At 50.4% G+C, this 23,734-nt stretch overlaps 1 protein-coding gene and 1 non-coding gene across 2 annotated transcripts in view; both read right to left on the minus strand.

Annotated features, from left to right (window-relative positions):
* The window catches only part of PTGIS (prostaglandin I2 synthase), a 38,525-nt gene extending 14,794 nt beyond the window's left edge, over positions 1–23,731 (minus strand). The window contains exons 1-6 of the mRNA XM_040460032.1: positions 23,658–23,731; positions 15,438–15,561; positions 14,022–14,200; positions 11,992–12,135; positions 8,491–8,642; positions 974–1,155 (exon numbers count right to left, since the gene is read on the minus strand). Coding sequence (XP_040315966.1) covers positions 974–1,155; positions 8,491–8,642; positions 11,992–12,135; positions 14,022–14,200; positions 15,438–15,561; positions 23,658–23,731 — 855 coding nt within the window. The remainder of the gene's footprint in view (positions 1–973; positions 1,156–8,490; positions 8,643–11,991; positions 12,136–14,021; positions 14,201–15,437; positions 15,562–23,657) is intronic.
* On the minus strand, positions 586–670 carry TRNAQ-UUG (transfer RNA glutamine (anticodon UUG)). Its single transcript has one exon. It is a non-coding gene; the product is annotated as a tRNA-Gln (tRNA).
* Positions 23,732–23,734: the final 3 nt, after the last annotated feature.

Genomic DNA, 23,734 nt, shown 5'->3' on the forward strand with positions numbered 1-23,734 from the left:
TGCTCTTAGGAATATACACTGAAGTAATTAGGGATAAAGAGTCATGATGTCTGCTACTTGTCTGCAAACGACTCAGTAAAATAACCCCAGTAGGGAGACAGGGAGGAGGAGGAGGGGAGGGGGAGAAGGCACATGTGATAAAATGTTAAAAATTGGGAACTCAAGGTGAACTGTGTATGTTTATTAAACTATTCACACAGCTTTTCTCTCTTTTTTTTTATTTTTTATTAATTTTATTATTATTTTTTAAAATATTTTTAACGTTTATTTATTTTTGAGACAGAGAGACAGAGCATGAATGGGGGAGGATCAGAGAGAGAGGGAGACACAGAATCTGAAACAGGCTCCAGGCTCTGAGCTGTCAGCACAGAGCTGGACCTGGGGCTCGAACTCACAGACTGTGAGATCATGACCTGAGCCAAAGTCAGAGGCTAAATCGACAGAACCACCCAGGCACCCTCTCTTTTTTTTTAACATTTATTTATTTTTGAGACAGAGAGAGACAGAGCATGAACAGGGGAGGGGCAGAGAGAGAGGGAGACACAGAATCTGAAACAGGCTCCAGGCTCCGAGCTGTCAGCCCAGAGCCCGACGCGGGGCTCGAACCCACGGACCGCGAGATCATGACCTGAGCCAAAGTCAGTTGCTCAACCGACTGAGCCACCCAGGCGCCCCAACACACAGCTTTTCTCTAAGTTTGACATTTTTCCAAATTAGAATAAATTAACACTGAATGAATGATCCCATTCCCGATACCGTCTGATGGTTAAGAAAGTCCGGGAACTGGGGCAGACAGCTGGGTATGTTCACATACCCACACCCACGCTCATGTGGAGAAACACTCGCAGATGCACACACCCACGCACGCACACTCCTATGCACACTCACACGTGTGCCTGCGTGTGCCTGATGGCACACACAGAGACACATGCACTCACACGCACAACCACACCCGTGTGCACCATCCACCCACCTGTGTGGCCCAGAGCTGCAGCACCAGGGCCCGGGCCTGCATGTCCTCCGGCACCCCTATCTCCTCCAGGTACAGCAGGTAACTCCCCAGCCACTTGCTCCGGTGGGCCCGAGCAGCAAGTCTGGCTGGGGACAGCAGCTTCCACAGGTGACCTTTGACTCTGCACACGCGGTCCTTATCCCCTACAGGGACAGAGCACAGGGGGGCGGGGGTTACAGATCCACCCCGGGCCCAAGGCCACCCAGCCCCAATGTCCCGGGAGGCCAAGGCTCTTCTGGGTGTCACTCTTCGCGGTGGGGAAAGAGGACCCAAGAAAGGCCTTCAAATGCCAACTTGTTATTATCTGTCTCACTCCGGTGGCCAGGAGTGAGGGGTCCTGTCTCGCTCACCTCTGTGAGCTCTGTCTCCAGCACCTGGCCCGCAGGAGGTGCTCTGTTAACACGCATTAAATGAACGGTGTTTCTTACACAGCAGGGGAAGGAACAGGAAACGCGGAGCCCCATCTCCCTTCCCAGGGTCCCATCCCAAAGCAACGCCAGCCATGTGCACAAGGAGACGACATGAGCCGACTCGCACAGCTCCGTTCAGGAGACGTGGGAAATGACTTAACTGCTATCGAGAGGGGAAAGATGGGCCTAGGGGTCTCAAGCTCAACTACCTCCAGGGAAGGCAGGTAAAGTAAATGAAGGAGGAGGGCCAGGATGGGGCCATGGGGAACAGGAGGGTCGGGGTGACCACCAGCCTGGCAGAGGAACTTGGCCCAGCACGGCCAGGGAGCCTGAGTTTTCAGAAGAAAATGAAAGTCCAGATGTTCACAGGGAGTCTTCCCATGTGCTTTAAGGCCGGCACCTGGGCAAGAAATGTTCGTCACTGTGCAGGCCACAAAAGCCTCTCTGAAGGGCAGCTCTGGCCCACGGATTACCAGTTCACAGGCACCTTTAAGTAAACAACAGGGTGTTAGGCTCTGGGGCACCACAGGCGGTGGAAACCGAGGTACGGATCCAGATGGGCCCGGCCGGGCAGACTGTTGAGGGCACAAAGCCAGGTGCTTATTATTCATACACTGTGTCCACACTGCAAGACGATGCTGTATTTACAGATGTACGTGCAAATAAGAGATTTGGTTCTTCCGAAATCACCCCTTGGAAAAGTGGGTGTCGCTTTGGATGGTTACAAAATTCCCAAGGACTAGAGATTCTCTCACTGGCTTTTTGGAACCACGAAGCAGTGTTTCAGGAAGACCCATCCACCCAATGGTTCTAGACTGGGTTGCATATTACAGGGTATTCGAAAGGGTGGAAAACGTAGGGTAAACTTATATTAAAATATACATATATTTTAAGCATATTATATTTTCAAATAATATGCTCCATACGCTTTTCTTCAACCTCCGGACCTTTTCAGGTGATATACTTCTCAATTTAATATTTTTTAATGTTTATTTATTTTTGAGAGAGACAGAGCATGAGTGGGGGAGGGGGAGAGAGAGAGAGAGAGGAAGACACAGAATCTGAAGCAGGCTCCAGGTTCTGAGCTGTCAGCACGGAGCCCAACGCAGGGCTTGAACTCACAACCTGTTAGATCATGACCTGACCGAAACCAAGAGTTGGACGTTTAACCGAGAGAGCCACCCAGGTGCTCCTGTACTTCTCGATTTAAAGCAATGAGCCCAACTGTTCCTCTGAAATACATTATCTTCCTATGTCTCTCAACTTTTGGGGCACTGGAGAATCGCCCAGAAGCTTTAACCCTCTGGATGCCCAGGTCCCACTGCAGACCAATCTTGTCAGAATCTTGGGGGCATGGGACCTGGGCATGTGGAGGTTTTCAACAAGTGAGTGGAGGGTAAAGGAAGTGCTAAAGGCCCTTGGTTGATGCTCATGCTGGATTTGTAAGAGTTAGCTGATGAAATAGCTAAAGAAGGGAGCAAAGAAATTTAACACAGATTTGGAAATGACTGGGATTCTTTGAGGTCTGACAGCACAATTACAAACCTTGAATATCACTGTCAACACAGCTTCTAAGGATGACTTTAAAAAGCAACACAGTATGAAAAGACAATGAGCAGAATGAGAGAAAATATTTGCAAATCATAGATCTGGTAAGGGTCTAGGATCCAAAATATATAAAGAACTCTTGCAATTCAACAACAACAAAAACCCACCCCACCTCACAACTCCTCAGTTTTCAAACCTGTAAACTGCTATAACAGAAGTACCCACACAAAGGGTTGTGCAGAAATTGAATGTATTAACTTAGAAAACAGACAGTGATTCCATGGAGAATATATTCATGTATTGTTTCTATACTTAGCAAATAATAATAATATGTGAAATAAAGAACACACAGTTGGCAGCCAGAGACCCTGGTAGAAATCCTAGCTCTGTCCCTTCCTAGAAAGATCATCTTTTGCAAAGATTTTGGATCTCTGAGCCTCGACCTCCCCATCTGTAAAATGGGGGCAACCGAGCTCATGGGATCACTAGGAGGATATAAAAACACAGAACACACTTGGTACTGGTAGGGGTCTAGCATGTCATGCTTGCTACATTCTTGCCATTATTCTTAAGTATTATTTATCAGCCCCAGTGTAATGACTCAGTGCTGTGAATCAGAACTCCCAGGCCTGTGTAACTAGTAATTGCATTGCAGGTTCAAATTCCAGACCTCCCATGCTGTGTGGCCTTGGCCAAGGCCCTGTCCACCACTGGGTCTCAGTCTTCCCATCTGTAAAACGAGGGGCCCAGAGTTGAGTACCTCTCAAGTTTTTCCTCAGAAGCCCCTCTGTGCCCTAGAAACCTGGGCATAGTCCAGAGAGGGACATATCTTTAAAGTCCTGTGTTTTCGGGTTCGAGCCCCACCTCGGGCTCTTGTGCTGACAGCTCTGAACTTGGAGCTTGCTTCGGATTCTGTGTCTCCCTCTCTCTGCCCCTCCTCTACTCGTACTCTCTGTCTCAAAAATAAATAAACATTAAAAAAAAAAATTAAAGTCCTGTCTTTTCCCTAAAAAATGCATTAGATTTTTGCATTAGACTCTGTGATTCCTTCTTTTTCCTTCCTTCCTTCCTTCCTTCCTTTCTTTCTTTCTTTCTTTCTTTCTTTCTTTCTTTCTTTCTCTTTCTCTTTCATGTTTATTTTTGAGAGAGAGGGAGAGAACATGAGCAAAGGAGGAGCAGAGGGAGGAGCCCAATCACAGAGTCAGATGCGGGGCTCGATCCCACGAACTGCGAGATCATGACCTGGGCTGAAATCAACAATCAGACACCCAACCAACCGGGCCGCCCAGGCACCCCTAGACTCTGTCATTCTTTATTATAAGGATGCTTCTCCTTCCAAAACAATATTCAAAGAAAACACGCCCCTCCCAAATAATTTAGTAAAACGAATGTTCCAGAAAGCAGTATATTTAGCTTGGGGCTCTATCTGCCCCCAATTCCCTCCTATATGAGAAGCACCAGACTCTGTGATCTAAGCATCCCCCAAAGGGTCAATTTTCTTTTAAAATATGTTTATACATTTGTTTTAAATGGTGCTTTTAGATGTTTATTTATTTAGTTGGAGAGACAGAGAGTGAGAGCAGGGGAGGGGCAGAGAGAGAGGGAGGGAGAGAGAATCCCAAGCAGGCTCTGCACTGTCAGCATAGAGCCCAATGTGGGGCTCGATCTCATGAACCATGAGATCATGACCTGAGCCAAGATCAACAACAGTCAGACACTTAACCAACTGAGCCACCCAGGTGCCCCAAAATGTTTATAATTTTAATAGTGGAGGAGAAATAATGCATCCACGTGGCAAAAAAAAAAAAAAAAAAAAAAGTAAGAAAAAGAAAGAAAGCATCTCTAAGAGTTCAAACGGGCATTCCCATCCCATCTCAGCCTTCTCAGAAGCAAAATGTTCCCACAGGCTTAGAAAACAAAGATGTTAACCACACTTACCGTGGTGCTCATTTCACAATATATGTAAGTCAGGTCATCATGCTGTATACTTTAAACTTACGTGGTGTCGTGTGTCAATCATTTCTCAATGAAACTGGAAAAAAAATAAACTAAAAAATCCCACAACATACCCACTCTCCTGCATGGTTTTGGTATATCCCGTTCTACTTGACGGTTGCTGTTCTCCTTTATGTGAATGTATAACTTATTTCATGAGTCCCCACGGGTGGACATACAGGCTGTCTGCAGCATTTGCTATTATTATAAGCAACAGGGCAATGAGGATCTTATGCGTGCAAGCACTGCTGTAGGATAATTCCTAGTAGTAGGAGTTCAGGTTCGAGGGAATGAGCATTTCTGTTTTGACAGGTTCTGCCACATCACTCTTCCAAAGAGGCTGCCCTCTTCACAAGCCCAACAAAGTCTGAGGGCAGCTGTCCATCTGTCCAGCCCCAAGATGAGAAACCTTCCCCAACACTGCCACCTGCTGCCCACACTGGGAAATGCAGCTTTCCTATACCCAGCCCAGGGTGGCTCCCTGAATGACCCAGGGTCCCCTATAAGAGCGTGGGTATGGATGGATGAATGCGCGATGGAGAAACCACTCTTTCCTGGAGAAGCAACCGATGCTGGGAGGTGCCAGGTGCTTTACACACAGGATTTTGCAATCAGACCAAGTTTTTCCTTTTGCCGGCTCTGCCTCCTAACAGTTGTGTGTCCCTGACAAATGACTTCATCTGTCTGGGCCTGTTTCCTTACTTGCAAAATGGGTATAATAATATCAACCTTCTAGCACTGATGGTTCAATAAGATCATGAATTGTCTCTAAAAGGATGATAAGAGGTAACCCGCGGAGAGGAAAAGCAAATGGCTGGGGAAACACGAAAAGCTGTTCCGTCACAGTGATCAGGGAAATGCCCATAAAGCCAGATGTCCTTTTTTGTCCATCAGGTTGGCAAGGTCTTAAAATCTGATAACTGTTTGTTGACAAGGCTGTGGGGAAATGCAAATTAAAACAACAAGTTACCTGCCTCTGCCCATCAGATTGGCAAACAAATGCAAGGACTGATAACATCTGGTGGGGGAATGAGCAGACTCCTTCCCTTTGGGCAGGCGTATGAATTGCTCCATGGTTTTGGAAATGATGTGGCCGCAGCTAACAAGAATTTTAATGTGTATGCCTTCTGACATGGCAAACCCACTTCCAGGAAACTGTCCAGAGGAATAAAATCACCAGATGGTAGCAAAGATACAAGTACAATGGAATACTAAAGTAGCCACACACACACACACACACACACACACACACACACAAAAGGAAACAATTATAAGTATCCATTGGAGGGGGATGGCTGCCTAAATCCTGACAAGCAAGAGCTGCAAAGATGACTCAATTCTCTGCATGCTGATTGTATATCCTTCCACTCTGCCAGTCTTTTTCACTTGAGTTAGTTCTGTCATGGATTTCCTGGGGTTTTCCCAGCACAGAACCAGATCTTCTGCAAACAGGGATAGTCTTACATCTTCTTTACCCATTAAAAAAAATTTTTTTTTTAACATTTATTTATTTTTGAGAGAGAAAGAGAGACAGAGCATGAGTGGGGGAGGGGCAGAGAGAGAGGGAGACACAGAATCCGAAGCAGGCTCTCCAGGCTCTGAGCTGTCAGCACAGAGCCCGACGCGGGGCTTGAACTCAAGAACCGTGAGGTCAGGACCTGAGCTAAAGTCAGACGCTTAACCGACTGAGCCACCCAGGCATCCCTTCTTTACTCATTCTTATGCCAGTAATTGATTTCTCTTATCTAATTGCATTGGCTAATATCACTAGAAGATACTTGTATTGACAGGGAAGAATACACAGCTATGTTGTTAGGTTAAACAAAAACCCAAGCTGCAGATAATAGATATAATTCCTTCTTAAAATACACCCAGTGACACTCTAGATATGTGTCTTTGTCTCTGTAAAATCGAGTATTCCTACAAAACAGTGTGAAGGGATATATGCCAGCATCTTTGCATTGTTAATCACGAGAAGGTTTCCTTCTCAAACAATCTAATGGGCTAAAGTGTGGTTTTTAAAAACTACATAAATAAAGGAAATGGGGTGATAAGCTGTTGTGAGCACTGAATGAGACCATAGTTAACCTGGTATCTGGCACCTAGAAAGTGTTCAACAGAGAAGTGTTTTTTCTTATTACCTCAGCCATTCCCAACAGTCACCCTGCAGGAAGATCCTATTGTTCTCCCCACTTTACAGATGAGATCGCTGAGGCACAGGGACACTATATAGGAGCCAGTAAACTACCTCAAGCCATGTGAGCGGAGCATGTATCAATCACTCCCTTCAACTGCCCGTCTGGAGATAGGACCTGGGGTAAAAAAAAAAAAGACCAGTAACTTGCCCCAAATCATCAGCTCAGAAGCCCCACAGTAGGCATCTGAATCCAGATTTTGCTGCCAATGTCTGAGTCCAGGATACACACGACTTCTCAACCTTCCTGTGCCACTTAGAATACATGCAGTTTCCCGACCTCCCTGGAGACTTGGATTCAAGTGGACCGGAAGGGATCTGGGGGCTTGTATTATTAACAAGGGCCGAGAGGATTCTTCTCACGAGAGAAGTTTGAGACACAGTGGCCAGAAGAGAGTGCAGCCCAGTGGTTCGCATGGCCCCTGGGCACTGAATCCTGCCGGAACCTCTTTACCAACACCGAGCTCCCTCTGTAGCCACAACAGTAAGTGGGGTGGATTTTCACAGACCCAAGCTGAAATACTCCAGATGTGGAGTTCAGGGAGAATGCTATGTGGCTGGACGGCTCCTTCAGTGTGCAAGATCAAGGTCAGAAGAGCGGAGGGCTGATAACAGAGAGGTGAAGGCAGGTGTGCCATGGGAGACAGGTACAAAGAAGGTTCTCAGAAGCCCGATTCACAACAGCCCCAAACTGGGAACGACCCACACATCCCTCCACCAGGGACGGACAGACAGACTACTCTACTGAAATGCTATGCCACGGGGAAAACAGACGACCGATACATACGGCCACCTGGCCGAAGCTGACAGACGAGAGGCTGAGTGAAAGAAGCCGGGCACAAAAGGACACGTGCTGCGTGATTCTATTTATGGGAAATTCGCAAACAGGTAAAACTAATCCAAGGCGACAGGAACCAATATGGCGGCTCCCTCTGCGTGGTGGGTATTGACTGGGAAGGACACGAAATATTTAGATTTACCTCTCAGCCGTGCATTTAGGACCTGGGTGCTTTCCTGTATGAAAATCACACCTCAGCAGAAAAAAGTAATAGAAACCTTTAAAAATAGGAAATAATAAAAATAACGCACAACGAGGTCCCCAGGCCCTACTCTAGATGTAACGCATCCACCAGGAACCCCAGCTCTGGCCCAAGCCCTGCCTCCTACCACTGTACTCTTGCATATGCCTGGGGACAGGGATCTCACTGCTGCCCAGGGCATGAGAATGTCCTTCCGCCCATGTTGCCTGTGAGCCTTCAGCTTGACTGTGGGCTCCCCCTCTGGGTCCCTCTGTCTGCCCCACCGCCCACCAGGGTCCCCATGGTGCTTACCCACTGACAGGGAGCCACGTGCCAGTTTGGGGAGCAGGAGGTCGAGCTGGCGGAAGGTGTGGAAGACATCAGCTGAGTGGGTGCGGTCCTGGGCCCGGCTCTCACGGGTGCGTGGCAGAGCTTCGACTCCGTACAGAGTCAGGTAGCCGGCTCTGGGGGAGGCGAACAGCAGGTCAGGGGGTCCTCCTGGGACGCTTCTGGCCAAACCCTCCCACGGTGGCCTACAAGCTTTTCTTCATGCATACAGCTAATAACCACCTGCCTTTCCTACTTTCTGCCTGGACTGTTCTGGGCCAGGGAGTCAGCAGTGGAGAAAACAGACAAAACCCTCAGGCCCTCAGGGAGTGGACCCTCTAGTGCGGAACATAGACAACAGGCAACAGACTCAGGCGAACGAGTGATACACCAGCTGGGGCTCAGAGGTGCGGACAGACAAAGCCGGCTGGAATGTGGCGGTGAAGGGTGGGGAGGGGCTCAGAGACGCAGAGCTCATGACCTGCCCAGCCCACTAGACTAAGGCAGCAACCCTTCCTTCAGAACAGCTGAACCTCCCGGGGTCGCACATGCGTCTGTGCATCGGCACAGAAGGAATCCCACCCCACCTCCCGCCGCTCCCCCGGTCACGTAAGGCCCTGGGTCCCTCTTCTCCACACCAGTGCCCTCAGTTTCCTTAAGGCAGAGCTGTAAAGGTGTAGCTCACAAACTAGATTCATCCACCAACACGTTGTGTTTGGTTAATAGAATTTTCCTATGAACAAACTGAACAATTGGGGAACCACACAAAAGCTTAATTTCCCCCTCATCTCATCTTGAAAACGGAGAGACTTTGGGCCCCTGGGAGCCTGTGGTCCCGCCTGCCAACCCTGAACAGCAGAGGAGTCACAGCTGCTCCCTTGTCCAGGAACAAGCTGAGTCAGCTGGCCCTGTGGTCTCTGGTCCCATTTGTGCTGGTTTTTTCCTTAAAGCAGAGAACCATTTCCCTGTATATATATATTTCTATGAAAAATATGCAACGAAACTAAACCACCAGAACCCCAACAAAACCCAAGAAGGCAATGAGGTTTCACACTGTGGAAGTGAAGGCCCTTCCCAAGGCCACCTGCACTTCTAAGTGACACAGAACTTGGCGGAAGATAGAATAAATCGTCATGTGTTAACACCATGTGACCTATAGGTGGCGCCAGGAGCCATGAAGAAGAATAGGACTGGACTAGAGCTGGGTAGAGAGGGCTCTCAGACTAAGTGGGGGGAGGTCAGGAAAGGCCTCTCTGAGGTGACACTTGAGATGGGAATGAAGTGAGGCAAGAGTCATGCAGACATGTAGGGAACAGCATTCTCAGGCAAGGGAACAGAAACTGCAAAGGCCTTGGGGTGGGAGTGTGCTGGGCCGGGGCAGATCACACAGGATCCTGCGGCCCGGGTTAGAACTCCGGATGGGACTCTGAGCAAGGCAGGGGTGCCATAGGACAGGTTGGGGGGCTTAAGTGGTGGCATCTCATGGTTTGGGGCTACATGAACCTGCACCTCCTGTCATCCAACCCAATCATCCCCTTCCTGTCCCAGGGGCCGCGGACGGCACCAAGAAGGTCCAAGCCCACCAAGCCAGGAAACAGGAGCTCCAGCCCAGCCAGGCCTCAGACCCTGAAGACACAGGGGTCCATTTACATCTGACTCCCCCCCCCCCCCCCCCAAGACACACACACTGCTGTTGCCAGGGGCCTAGACAGCCCAGCCACCACCCCACTGTCCCCACTTCCCTGATGCCACAGCTTTTCCTCTCTCACTGCTTCTCTCAGAGAAGGACATGGGGCCACGGGAGCCAGGAGACGTGGGAGATGCCCTGCTGGGAACTTGCGGAGTGGTTTTAGCTGCTCCTCCCTGGACCTCGGTGTCCCCATCACACGAGGACGGGGTGGACCAGACCAGCATCACCCAGATGAATTACAGCCCTTGATGGTGTGTGCGCCACCCCAGGGTGACAGGAGAAAAAACGTGGGCCACCGACACATCAAAGGTCGTGCTGGAAAGCGTGGGCTCTGCGGACAGCCCTGCCAGGACCCCCGCGACGGGACTCGAGGCAAATGCCTTAGGTCCTCCTGGCCTCGGCTTTTGCATCTCTCAAACGGGGTTTGTACAGTCCCAGCCTCGGAGAGGGATTGTGAGAGTGAAATGCGTTTACACCCCTTGAGCCCACACTGCGTGCACATACATAGCTGTCCCAAACGTGCCTGGGTCCCCATATGTGGCAGCAAATGCCTCTCCTTTATTCTGAAACTGTGTCTCCAATTTTTTTGAAGTAGCTGAAATGAGCTTTGGTTTATGAAATGCTGGTCAGCTAGCGGCACCAGCAGCAATCAGCGGGCTGTCCTTATTCCTCTCCCCACTCACAGCCTGCACCCCCGCTCCCCTCCCCCCCATGGCCCCAATCAAATCCTCAGCAGGTCCCGTCAGCTCTGTCCCCCAGAAATACCCCATTGTTGCCATCTCCCCGTCACCTCTGGGTCCAGGCTCCCGGTCTCTCACCTGGGTGACTATAACAGCCTCCCAACGGGCCCTCCTGCCTCTCCTGCCACACACCAGAGAGAGCTGTGAAGCCCAAGTCCAATCACGTCAGGCCCCTGCTTAACCCTCCCCCCCCCCCCCCCCCCCCCACTCTTTTTACTGAGAATGTATTCCAAAGCCCTTCACGGCCTCGGGGCTCTGTGAGACTCGGTTTCTGCAAGTGCTCTGACTCATCTTAACCCCACTGCCTGGGTTCGCTGCGGTCAGCCACAGTGGCCCGCCGCCCAAGCTTCCTCCTACCTCCGCGACTCTGCACCTGCTGGTCCTACCGCCTACTTGTGGCCAGCTCCCAACTCTGAGGCCAGACCCGCAGAGAAGCCCTTACTTTCAGCCTGGTTCAGAGAGCTCCCCACACACAATCAACCCATCTGCGGATCTCCGTTGTCTGTATTTGTCACTCTCTGACATAACTGTCTTTATTTACTGGTGTATTATCGGTCTCTCCAACGAGCGTCAGCCCGGTGCGTTTCAGTCTGTTGTCTGTCTTTCCCCTGCTGTACGTCCAGTGCCTGGAATACTGTCTGGGCCTCCTGAAGGAAGGAACGTTAGTGCAGTTTTTACTATAAGTTTACAAGTTCTGATAAAAAGTTGAAGTCCTGGGTTGGCCTCCCGAACGTTTTGTTTTCCTGGTCCTGTGACGTCTAAGGTTTGGAAACCACAGGAAAAGATGGTCTCTGAAACCTTGTTTTGCTACTCCCTCTCTGGACAGCTGGCAAGGCCCCTTTTCCTGACTTGTGCCTCCTTTACGACTCACAGCCTGAGCCAGGTGCACGCCTGGGGTCCAGACACGAAAGGTCATCTTGCAGTCTTTGCTTCTGAGTGTCCCAAACTGCTTCCCCACCCACAAAGTCTTCATGGTTCCCGTGGCCACTATTAACGGCTGACCCGGGTGCAGAGTGCTGGGCTCCACTCCCAACGAGGGGAGCCGCACCGGCTCACCTGAGCAGGAAGTTGTAGGAGAAGTCGAGGAGACCCATCTCATGCCAGCCACCGCCCGCTTCTGTGGCGTCCCCCAGCAGGACAGTGCGGAGGTTGGTGTACATGGCTTCCGTGAGTGCCTGGAGGTCCTTGTGGAGGAGAGTCCTGGGGCAGGAAACAAAGTAAGAGCACAGCTTCCAGCGGGAAACGTATGCACACAGGCACCGCTATTCCCAAAGCTCAGGGTCCCAGGGCCCCAGGGCCCCGCTGGCAACGGGGGCCTGCGGACAACTGGCTTAGCCACGATGGTATTACTATTAATATCATCATCAATGACAGTGACAGTTACTCTTCACGGTGCTAAGCACCATGATCCTGTTTCATCTTTTGACAACTCTAGGGAATCACAGTTGCTGTTATGACACCCATTTTACAGACAGAGAAACTCAGGGACAAGAGAGGAATGTGACTTTCCCAAGGTCACCCAGCCACAGAGTCTTGAATTCCTAACCGTGACAGTCTGCCCCTCCTTGGGGCACACAAGCTTGGATAAGGAACCCAAAGACGTCTGGAAGAGAGAGAAACAGCAGGCCGACCCTTCCTCCTTGAGACCCAAAGTTAGGCACACCTGTTTGGATAAACTGTCCCCTGACCAATGATTGCCAGGTAGGACACAATCCTGAGTGACCCTGATCTAGCTGTTCCCTAGACCCCACTCCAAGCACTTGATGGAGACAGTAGCCCTTAGCAGATGCAGGAGCCACGCCCAGTAGACAACATGCGGGCTTAGGAGAAACTTCCAGAAACTCTTAGGGCAGACACTGGAGAAAAGTGGGGTCCTCTTTGGGTAGCAGGGTAGAATGCAGCGAACCGAGGAATCTTATTGCTAATGGGACCCAATGGTCCCCCTAGAATGCCAGGACCTAGGACACTTGGGCTCAGAAATCTCCTAGCGGCCATCCCACAGAGCCAAGTTCAGACTGGGTACTTCCTCTAATCAGCATTCACCTCATACTCTGGCCTTTCCTCAGCTTTAGCAGCCCTGCAAAACCCAGTCTTCTAGAGACTTTTCCTAACCCCAGGAGGCCACCCTTCCTGGAGACAGATCACTAAGGATTCCTGTCAGACTGCACGAACTCTAGGGATGCACACACTGTCTTATTTCCTCAGCATCTCAGCTGGAGTCTGCAGACCTGGGTTCAAATCTCAGCTGTGCCATTTACCAGTGATGGAACACGCACGTCACTTCACTCCTGAGTATGTTTCCTCACCTGTAAAACGAGGATAAAAATATCTACCTCTTGAGGTAGATGGATTGCACAGAGATGTAAGTGTTCCTATCAAACACCCGGCACATGACTGGCATCTTCAAATTGTGGTTGGCATCATGCTGGGCCCCCTGCATCTAGACCAGTGTATAGAAAGTCCTCAGATATTTGCAGAAGTAATGAACGCAGAGTACATGTGCCCACACGTCCTCATGTTGATATAATTATTCCTTATGTTTCAGGACCTACATCACTTCCTCGCTGTGTGACCTCGGGCAAGTCTTCTCCGAGCCCCAGTGTCCTCATCCATAAAGTGGGGCTGTAAGTTACTCACCCTCCAGCATTGTCATGAAGACTAATGAGACCACAGAGGATGGGCTCGAAACTATTAGCCCCCCTGCCCACCTCCCTTCCTTTCACACAAGGAAACAGAGGCCCAGAGAGGGCAAGGGATTTGCCCCAAGTCACACAGCTAGGAAGTGGGGGAGCTGGGATTTGACTCTCGGTCTGGCTGACCCAAACCCTGGCCTCCTCCTACTGAAATCAGACCTGTCTCCTAAAAGAAGTAAAGATGAGAAGAGGCTTTCTTCAGCCTAATTCTTTGGGGCTGTTTTTTTTTGTTTGTTTGTTTGGTTTCCTTTGTGTCTGTCTTCTCAAAACAAATGTCTTGACCGGATACCTGGTGTGGACACAAACTCAAGCCACTCAGCACCTGGGCTATGCAGGCAGAAGCAGACCACGCCCTCCCCCGCCCACCCACAGGGGCCACCTTGAGCCACTCACGGTTTCATCTTGGCCTTTTCATCACTGGGGCTGTAATGTGGGAGCTGCAAGTCAAAAATCCTCTCCATGAGGAAGACAGCATAGGCGTGGAAGTCCAGCTTGGTGCGAGGCTCCCACACCACCGTGTCATAGGAGTGGGGGTCCAGGAGGACAGTGACATACCTGCCCCCCACCAGCACCTGTGGGAAGTCAGCAGGGACAAGGCGAGGAGAAATGCCATCAAGGAGGAGCTCTCAGTGGTCAGGGGCCTACCCTGTGCCAGGACCTGACATTTCACAGACAGTGTTCTCCCATCCACTCCTCACGACTGTCTGTGACGTGGGGACCACTTAGAGCCGAAAACTGAGGCTGACAGAAGGCAGGGGATTGCTCAAGATCACACAGCTGAGACACAGTAGAGAAAGGACTGGCACTCAGCATTTTTCGGTAGCAAACGTCAGGCTCTCAACCACCTCACTCTTCAGCACCTGCCATCATTATCTTGGTTACTGTCGTATCTTCAGCATCCGGAAGAGAGTCTGCCCACAGAAGGCAGCAAATGGGTGTTGTGCGTATCATGGGTGGAGAGACTGGATAGAACAGGTGGATAGATGAGTGGATGCTGTTGGATAAATGCTAGCGAATGTGCCAGAAATACCCACTTCTTTGGGAGGCCGAGCCCTGAATGTAACCTGCTGCCCAAGAAGGTAAGGAAAAGAGAAAGAGCTGTAATCCTGGAAGTAACAAAGGAAAGGGGATTTTCCCTCAAATGTCTGTGTGGGGGAGTGGCCACACAATTCTAAACACCCACGCAACTGCCTTGGCCCTGTTTCCAAAGTGTGATCTGGGAGTCATGTTACTCAAACTCTCTTACAAAATGTAGGCCAAAATCCAAGAAGAAATGCTACTGGATGGATTGTTGGGTAAATGGAAGGATATCAGTGAATGTATGTTGGATGGAAAGATGAATGGATGAGGAGGTTAGATGGAAGCTGAAAGTGTGGATGCATGTTGGGAACATGGTGGCAGCAGGCTCAGTGGGTACCGGGGAAAAGGACCGAAGGATGAGCGTTGGATGGGTGGAACCCAAAAGGATGCCTGAAGGTGGATGGGTGTGGTGGCTGTTTGGATGTTGATGGATGGATGGACGGATGGATGGATGGATGGATGGAAGTTGAGTGGATGGATAGAGGTCAGTTGGAAGGACGAACAAGAACTTCATAGACACTGAATGACTGCATCACTTGATGCTGGGAAGAAGGAATGGATGTTACTAAGTGTTGGCTGTACAGTTGGATGGGAAAATGGATGGAAAATTGGCAAGACCACTGGATGGTAGGTTAGGGTATGGAAGGATATAGAAGGAATCAGTGAACACCAGACGACAGGCCCACCTGCTCACCCCCTTCCCTCCCTCGACGCACATGAGGCACTTACAGTAAATATATCACCGTGCTTCTCCTTCATCCTGGTGAGGAAGCTGGCAGCATCTTTTCCAAATTCCAAGGCATGGCCCAACCACGGGATACTGCCCACGTCCAGAGGAGGCTCACCAGGTCGCCTGCAGAAGCCACAGTACTTATCACTATTTGATAAAGTAGGGAAGAAGAAAAAGAGTGTAGGGCATGGGGTGTGACTTTTCAGCGGAGAGGGCAGAGAAGGCTTCCCTGGGACATTGGAGAAAGACCTGAAGGTGGTGAAGGAAGGAGCCACATAGATATCTGGAAGAAGACGCTGCCAGGCAGAAGTAACAAGTGCAAAGGCCCTAAGGCTGGACCATGCCTGGCGTGTTCCACGAACAGTAAGGAGGCCAGTATGGCTGGAGTGGAGGGACCAAGGAGAACAGGAGACGTTGAGGCCAGAGCAGGAACAGGTGTCAGACCATGCAGAGCCTTGGAGGCAGCTGTGAGGACTTTTAACTTTTTCCCTGCATGAGGTGGGAGCCATGGGAGAGCTTTGAGTTGCACAGGGACATGATTTGACTTAAGTTTTTACAGGATCCTTTTGGCGGCTGAGTAGAGGAGGGAACTGCAGGGGGCCAAGAGGAGAAGCTGGGTGACCAGTTGATGTTGGTACATCTTAGGGAATCCAATCGAGGTGGGCTTTCCCTGTGGGTGGGAGAGCTTTCTAGAACCCAGAAGTACAAGGACACAGAGTTCTCTGCCTGAGCCAGCGTGGACAGGGCTTTGGTCATCTCACACCCACTGCCATGCCCACAGAGAAAGGATGAGACTGGAGACACGGTCGAGTGATCGAGTGGCAAAGGGTAGCAGAAGGACCGTCCTCATCACTGACTCCTGGCTGTCCCTGCCCCACCATCCTCTGGGGGAGGGGCTGTTCGCTAGGGAGAGCTAATCATGATCACGAAGTGGGCCTCAAATAGCAAGACCACTGCTCATGGTGGACCCCTGGGAGGCCTTAAACCCAGGCTAGGACCCCTATCTTTGTCGTAGAATGATCCGAACCACAGGCATGCAGAGAGCTCCCTGTCTGGTGAATAGTAAGCCATCCCTTCTCTTCTCACTCGCTCACCGAATAGTAACTAGGAAGCAGGCACTGCTCCACGTGCTGGGGTTACAGCAGTGAACGGGACAGGCAAGGTGCCTGGCTTCATGGGGCTTACATACTAATAAGGGGAAAGCAGACAAAAGCAAAAAAAAAAAAAAAAAAAAGCAAAATCATTTCAGAGAGTGACAAGCGTGATAAAGAAAACAAAGGAGCTACGAGTGAACGATGAAAAGACAAATAACCCGATTTTTAAATGCACGAAGGATGTGAATGGACAGTTCTCTGACGGAGATGCACAAATGGCCGGTGAACAGATGAAAAGACGCCCGACATGGTGAGGCACTGGGGAAAAAATACAAATCAAAGCCACAGTGTGGCACCATTTCACACGGAGATGGCTCTCCTCTAAAAAAAGAAATAGTCACTGTTGGCAAAGATGTGGAGAAATGGGGATCCGCATATAGTTCTGGTGGGAATGTAAACGGTGCAGCTCGTGTGGAAACCAGCCTGGCAGGTCCCTGAAAGGCTAACAGAGTTACCACACAACCCAGCAACATAAACATACCCCAAAGAGCTGAAAACGTAAGTTCATATAAACCTGCACGCTGCTGTTCACAGTGGCCAAAGGATGCTGACTGATGAGTGGACACACAAAATACGGTATGTTCATGCCGTGGGACATTATTGAGCCATAGAAAGGAATGACTGATTCATGCCACAGTGTGGAAGAACTTTAAAACCATTATGCCGAGTGAAAGAAGCCAGACACAGAGGTCACCTCTTGGGTGATCGACTTCTATGCAATGTCCAGAAAAGGCACATCCAGAGGGGCAGAAAGTAGATTAGTGGTTGCCAGAGCTCGAGGGAGAATACGGAGGGACTGCTTATGGAGACAGGTTTCCAGGCTTCTTTTGGGGAATGACAAAAAATATTCTGGAGTTAGGCAGTGGTGAGGGCGGCACAACCCTACACATACTCTGAAAAGCACTGATTGCATACTTTATTTTTTTTAATGTTTATTTATTTCTGAGAGACAGAGAGAGAGAGAGTGGCGGGGGCAGAGAGAGAGAGACACACAAAATGCAAAGCAGGCTCCAGGCTCTGAGCTGTCAGCACAGAGCCTGATGTGGGCCTCAAACCTACCAACTGCAAGATCCTGACCTGAGCTGAAGTCGGACACTTAACTGACTGAGCCACCCAGGTGCCCCTGAATTGTATACTTTAAAATGGTAAATGTAGGGGCACCTGAGTGGCTCAGTCGGTTAACCATCTGACTTCGGCTCAGGTCATGATCTCACGGTTCATGAGTTCGAGCCCTGCATCAGGCTCTGTGCTGACAGCTCAGAGCCCGGAGCCTGCCTCAGATTCTGTATCTCCCTGTCTGTCTGCCCCTCCCCTACTTGTGCTCTGCCTCTCTCTCTCAAAAATAAACAAACATTTAGGAAATTTTTTTAAATGGTAAATGTTATAGTGTGTGAATTATATCTCAGCAAAGAAAAAAGAGAGCTAGGTGACAAGGGCTGGTCAGGGAGGGCCTCCCTGTGGAGGTGCCATGTGAGCAAAGACCAGCAGGATGAGAAGGGAGTGGAGCGCCAGAGTGGGGAGAGAAGGAATTTAGGCAGTGGGAACAGCGAGTGCAAGGGCCCTGGGGTGGGGGGCTTGCCAGACAGCAGGCACTAGTGTAGCTGGAGTGGACTGTAGGGGTGAGAGGCAGGATTTGACCTGCAGCCAGGGTCAGGTTTCCATGCCCAATATGATGGGGAGCCCCCGGAGGGTTGGAAGGGGGGGCTGGAAAGTGATGTGGTTATGCTTTTAAAAAGTCACAACACAGATCGTCCAGGAGCGTGACAACGGAAGTGGAGGTGAAGCTAGCATCCGACTCCCCCGCTCCCAGGACGGGGGGCTTCTTCCTCTAAGACACCTTTGCGGGTATGAGCAGGGGCTATGGCTTCCTTTCCCTGCTCTTTGTCCAGGCTGCGGCCAGAGCTCCCCAGTGAGCCAGGTGTTATTTCTGGCAGCTTTCATCTTTCCCCAGAAAAGTCCCAAGGAGGCTCAGACAAAGGCAGGAAGCTGGGAGCCCAGGAGTCTGACCCGCGCGATGTAGCCGATGTAGCCGGCTGGCTCTTGGATCCTCGGCCCTGCATCCAGCTCGGGCCCAGGCCACATTCCAGGGTGACTCAGCCGTCAGCCAGCAGGGATGAAGGAGACTCTATTTTGGGGTCTGCGGTCTCCAGCCTCGCCCACGGACACCCTCACTGTTTTGAGATACGGCCAGGCCCTGGGAGAGGAGGGAGGTAGGGCTGGACCCCCTCATCCCCGGCTCCTGCCCACACAGCCTGTCCCTCCGGTTTCAGATGCCAAGACACCTTTTCTGATTCCCCACTTCCCGTCACATGGGCCCCTCCCCAAACTGCCCACTCGCCACTCACAGACTCCATGGCCAACCTTGCCACCTGGCCTCTCTCTCGAGCTCAACCCTCTGCAAAGTGGGGGAGAGGGTTAAGGATGGGCAGCACCCAGCTTTCACACCCACACTGGACGGAAGTTCCACGAATATAGGCACTTGACCCCCAACACTTAACAACAGTGCCTGGCACAGAGAAGGCGTTTAATAAATATGTGTCAGATGAATGATTTGCGTATACAGGTGGTGCTCAGAGAGCAGCACCTGCGCCTCCCCCCACCCGCCAGAGTCTGCCAAAGGGGTCAAGGGACCCAATGCAGGTTAAGTGCCCGATACACACAGTCCACATTCTGGTTCGAGCAGAAGCGGCATCATTTAGCTGTGCCGTGTTAGTGGATTGCCTCACTCAACTCAACTCAGCTCAGGGCCTCAGGCTCTGGGAGGATGCATAGGGGGGGACCGCAGGGTTTCAGCAACCTGAGCGTCTATTCCTCCCCAGGGTTCACCCACAAGCTGTCGGCCATGAACCCTCTTCCCCTCCCCCACTCCTTGCCTCCCGCTTCGTAGACGCAGCAGGCGGCCACTTTGCTCTAGTTTTTGTTTTCCTGTTTTTGTAACTGACACAGAAGGTTCGGAGAATTCTCAACGTCATAGGACAATGGTTAGGGCAAGCAGAGTGACAGAACAGATGCAAACTGGAGAGACAACAGGAGGGGTGGGGACGGCAGCAAGGCTGAGAGAGGGCTCTCCTAGGGAGTCCCCAGCAAGGGATGGCCCATTGTCGCATTTTGCAGAAGCTGGAGACCTGGTGCTTCGCACGTGGAACACCCTAATTTTCTCCTCTCGCCGTGTGTGGCACACAGCACACCCATCTGGGCTTCATCCAACCTTGGGCCACCACTTGGTGGCCTCTGGTCAGTGCGGGTTGGAACAAGGCACATTTTCTGTGCCCAGAAACTCCGTACCCTGCAAGGGCCCAGATCTTTTCTTGAGCCACCGGGAACCGTCACCTGATGCCACAGTGACCTCCCCACACCTGGAGTGTTCTTCCAAGGCTCTCTAGACCAGACGCACAAGCCCAAAGAGGAAAAGAGACACACGCAGCCCGGTGGGGTGGCCAGGGCACGGGAGATCGGCTACGCGAGACTTGGTGGACAAACCAAGGCCCAAAAGGACAGCAGGAAGGAGGTTTCTGACAGCCACATGCAGGTCATCAGCCCCAGTGGCACAGAAGTCAGACTCCTAATTCCAGCTTACAACCTCTCCCAAGAGAAAACACTCACGGTCACCCAGGTGCGTTTAAAAATCTTGGCTGTAATTGCCAAAATTGGAATTTGGACTGGAGATTACACAATATTAATCATTTTTGTATTCTGAGGCAGGATAAGAGAATTGTGGTTGTCATTTTTTTTTTTTTTGACATGCATTCTGAAATATTTTCTGGAGAGATATTGTAACATCTGGAATTAAAAAAAATTTTTTTTTAATTTGGGAGAGAGCATGAGAGTGGGGGAGAGGGGCAGAGAGAGAGAGAGAGAGAGAGAGAGAGAATGAAAACCTTATTAAGCAGGATCCATGCTCAGTGTGGAGCCTGATGAGGGGCTCAATCTCATGACCCTGGGATCATGACCTGAGCCAAAATCAAGAGTCAGACGCTCAACCGACTGAGCCACTCAGGCACCCTGATCTGTAATTTTTTGTAAAAATGTTAACCATCAAATAAGGGGATGGTTACATGGGAGTTCTTATACTATTCTTTTTCTGTATAGTTGAAGTTTTTCATCATTAAAAATTTTAACTTAAAAAAAAAAGCTAGAGGTAAAGACAGTTGCTGACTGACTGAAGTTCCCTTTTTTTTTTTTTTTTTTTTCTTTTTACTGAGAAAAGCATGAGTTTTGGAACTGACTGGATGGGGAATATAATTTCAGTGTGGCCCTAAGGAGGTCGCTTAGCCCTTCTAGGCCTCAGCTGTAAAATAGGGTGATGAACATTACCTCAAGGGTCAGTGAGGAGAAAGGAAGGTGTGGGGTCTTGCTGGTTTGATTCATTGTCTACACAGCATCAGCATCATCCACCTCTTTTTCCAACACTTGATTATTTGTCCTTAAGAATCTTCTGGGGGCGCCTGGGTAGCTCAGTGGTTAAGCATCTGACTTCAGCTCAGGTCATGATCTCACGGTTCATGAGTTCAAGCCCCACATTGGGTTCTGTGTTGACAGTGGGGATCCTGCTTTAGATTCTCTGTCTCCCTCTCTCTCTGCCCCTCCCCTACTCTCTCTCTCTCTCTCTCTCTCCCCAAAATAAATAAATAAATAAACATTAAACAAAAAGAATCTGGGAGTAGCCGCAACTTACTATCTTACCATCATGTGGTTCTAAGACTTTTGAGCGTTCAGATTAAAAGTAAAATGTGTGGGAAGCATGGAAATTCATTTTTCCTGGGAATTACAAACCCCTATAGCCCAGATGCGTAATCCAGGCAGATCCTGCACAAGTTGCTTAGCTTCTCTGAGACTCAGTTTCCTCCTTTGTAAAATGGGAGTAACAAGAGTGCCCCTTGCTGAGATGGGAGGAGAAGAAAATGAGATTGGGACCTAAACTGGGGTGCCTGTGGGGTCTCCCCAGGGTCCACCCAACTAACTGCCCCTGAGCTCAGTGACCCCAAACCCATACTTCTACCTAGGACCCACTGTTGACCCTCCTAAGCCACCAGGTGTACAAATCAACGACTCACCCTCAAAGATAAATTAGCTCTCTGGATTACAGCAAGAATTTGCTAAAATAATGTTTAACTGGCTTTTCTTCTAACCCAGAAGTTCCATTCTCAACTACCATTCTCATCAGCATCCCCATTTTAAAGATTGAGACACTAAGGCAGAGAGCGGTTACCCAATTTGTTCTTATTCGTAGAGGCTGAGAGTTTCCACACGCTGAGCACCCAGGGACCCTGCTTCCCAGAACCCACGTAGCTTATAGCCAACCACATCGGCTGGGGCGGGGGGAACACAGAGCAGGAGGCCTCACAGGAAGACCACAGCACATTGTCTGAAATAGCCAAAACGCTGGAGACAGCCTAAGGGTCCATCAGTTGAGACAGGAATAAAAAGGGAAAAAATAAACTTGCCATTCATTCATAACATGGAATACTACACAGACGATCAAAAGAATGAATCAGATCTCCACGCAGCAACACGGACGGACATCAAAACTAAAACCCGCAGTGAAAAAAGCAAATGTGCGATCCGAAAACATCCCTGGACAGAGTCTCCCCCAAAAGCCTAACAACTTTGGAAGACTAATTCATTTCTTCACAGAAGAACTTATTTGCGGACTTTTCCTCTTTCTTCCTCATTTTTTTCAGGCAAATGAACGAATACATAGTTTTAAATTTAACCTGGGAAGGTGTCTGGAGGTTAAAGAAAAAGATCACGAGGTTATTGTTTGGAAGTTGAACTAACCTCTTGTTTAAAAATAAAAAGTTTCCAGAAAAGTTCTGGAATTTGCAGACACTCTCATTTCACACACTCACACAAACACACACACACACACACACACACACACACACACACACAGTGCCCTGTATTACCTACAACCTCACCGAAGAGGGATCACGGAAGGCGAGCACATGATGGAAAAGCTGATGAAATACAAATGAAGTCTGGAGTTTGGCTCATCTTAACAGACCAGTGTTGGCTTTTTAGTTTTGACGAACGTACCACGATAATGTTAAATGTTAACAATGGCGGAAACTGGATGGGGAGGCCTTTGGAAACTGGATGAGGGGGTCTTTGGGAACTCTTTGTACAACCTTTGCAACTTTCTTCCAAATATAAAACCAGTCTCAAATAAAAGGCATACTTTTTAAAAAATCTGGAAGGTTCCCCGCCAGCCTTGCTCTGGCCGCGCTATGGTAGCCTTGATCAACAAGAAAAGTCTGGAATTGCCGGAAGGGAAGGGAAGGGAAGGGCAGGGCTTCAGTCTTATCTATAACGGGATAAATATTTAAGTCAAATACGTTCAGCTATCCCATGTGTAACTCAGATTAACTTTTTAAATTAACTTTGTAAAAAAAGGACTCACTGCCACAGCACTGATTTCAAGTGTATGAGATTTACTCCTCCTAAATCACAGATTCTCAGTGGAGCAGGACAACCTTTGGGACTAGGAAGCTGAGAAGTTTGGCGCGGGTTCTATCTACCCTGCCCAGGCTGTGGGGTCTCAGGGGAAGGGAGACCCCTTTTCTGGACCAGAGCATTGGGAGATCCGAGTTTCCCCAACCCCCTCGTCCAGGTGGGGGAGGGAGGCCTCCCATGGAAAGTGGTTCCAGGGCTCTGCATTCCCCAGCCTCAACTCGCCCATCTGTGTAATGGGGTGAGGATCAAGGCCACCCCCCAGGAACCGAGAAAGCCTGGGGACTGGCTCAAGTAGGTGCTGGATCCAGGAGGGTGCTTCTCGCACCCACCCGGAGACCCTCTCCACAAAGCCCTTCGCAGGTGCCAGCCGAGCGCGTGTGCACCGGGGGCTGTCTGCCGGGTCCCCCAGCCCCGTCGCCCACTTCCCGGGCCTCCACCCGCCCCCCCCCCCACCCACCCCGGCGGCCTGGCCGTCGTCCTCCCCCCGGGGTGGGGCGGCGGATGGGCGTCGAGCCCCTTCGCCCCGAGGGGCCGGCCGGTGGGGGAGGGACGAGCGGCTCGGGACGCCGGGGGGGTCGCCCCTCTGTCCGGGCGGGGGGCGAGGGCACTCACCGCGAGCGTCGACGGCTCAGCAGCAGCAGGAGCAGCAGCGCGGCCAGGAGCCCGAGGAGCAGGGCCCAGGACATGGC

The sequence above is a fragment of the Herpailurus yagouaroundi genome, unplaced genomic scaffold, assembly GCF_014898765.1.
Source record: "Herpailurus yagouaroundi ecotype Mexico unplaced genomic scaffold, PumYag 246, whole genome shotgun sequence".
Classification (NCBI taxonomy): domain Eukaryota; kingdom Metazoa; phylum Chordata; class Mammalia; order Carnivora; family Felidae; genus Herpailurus; species Herpailurus yagouaroundi.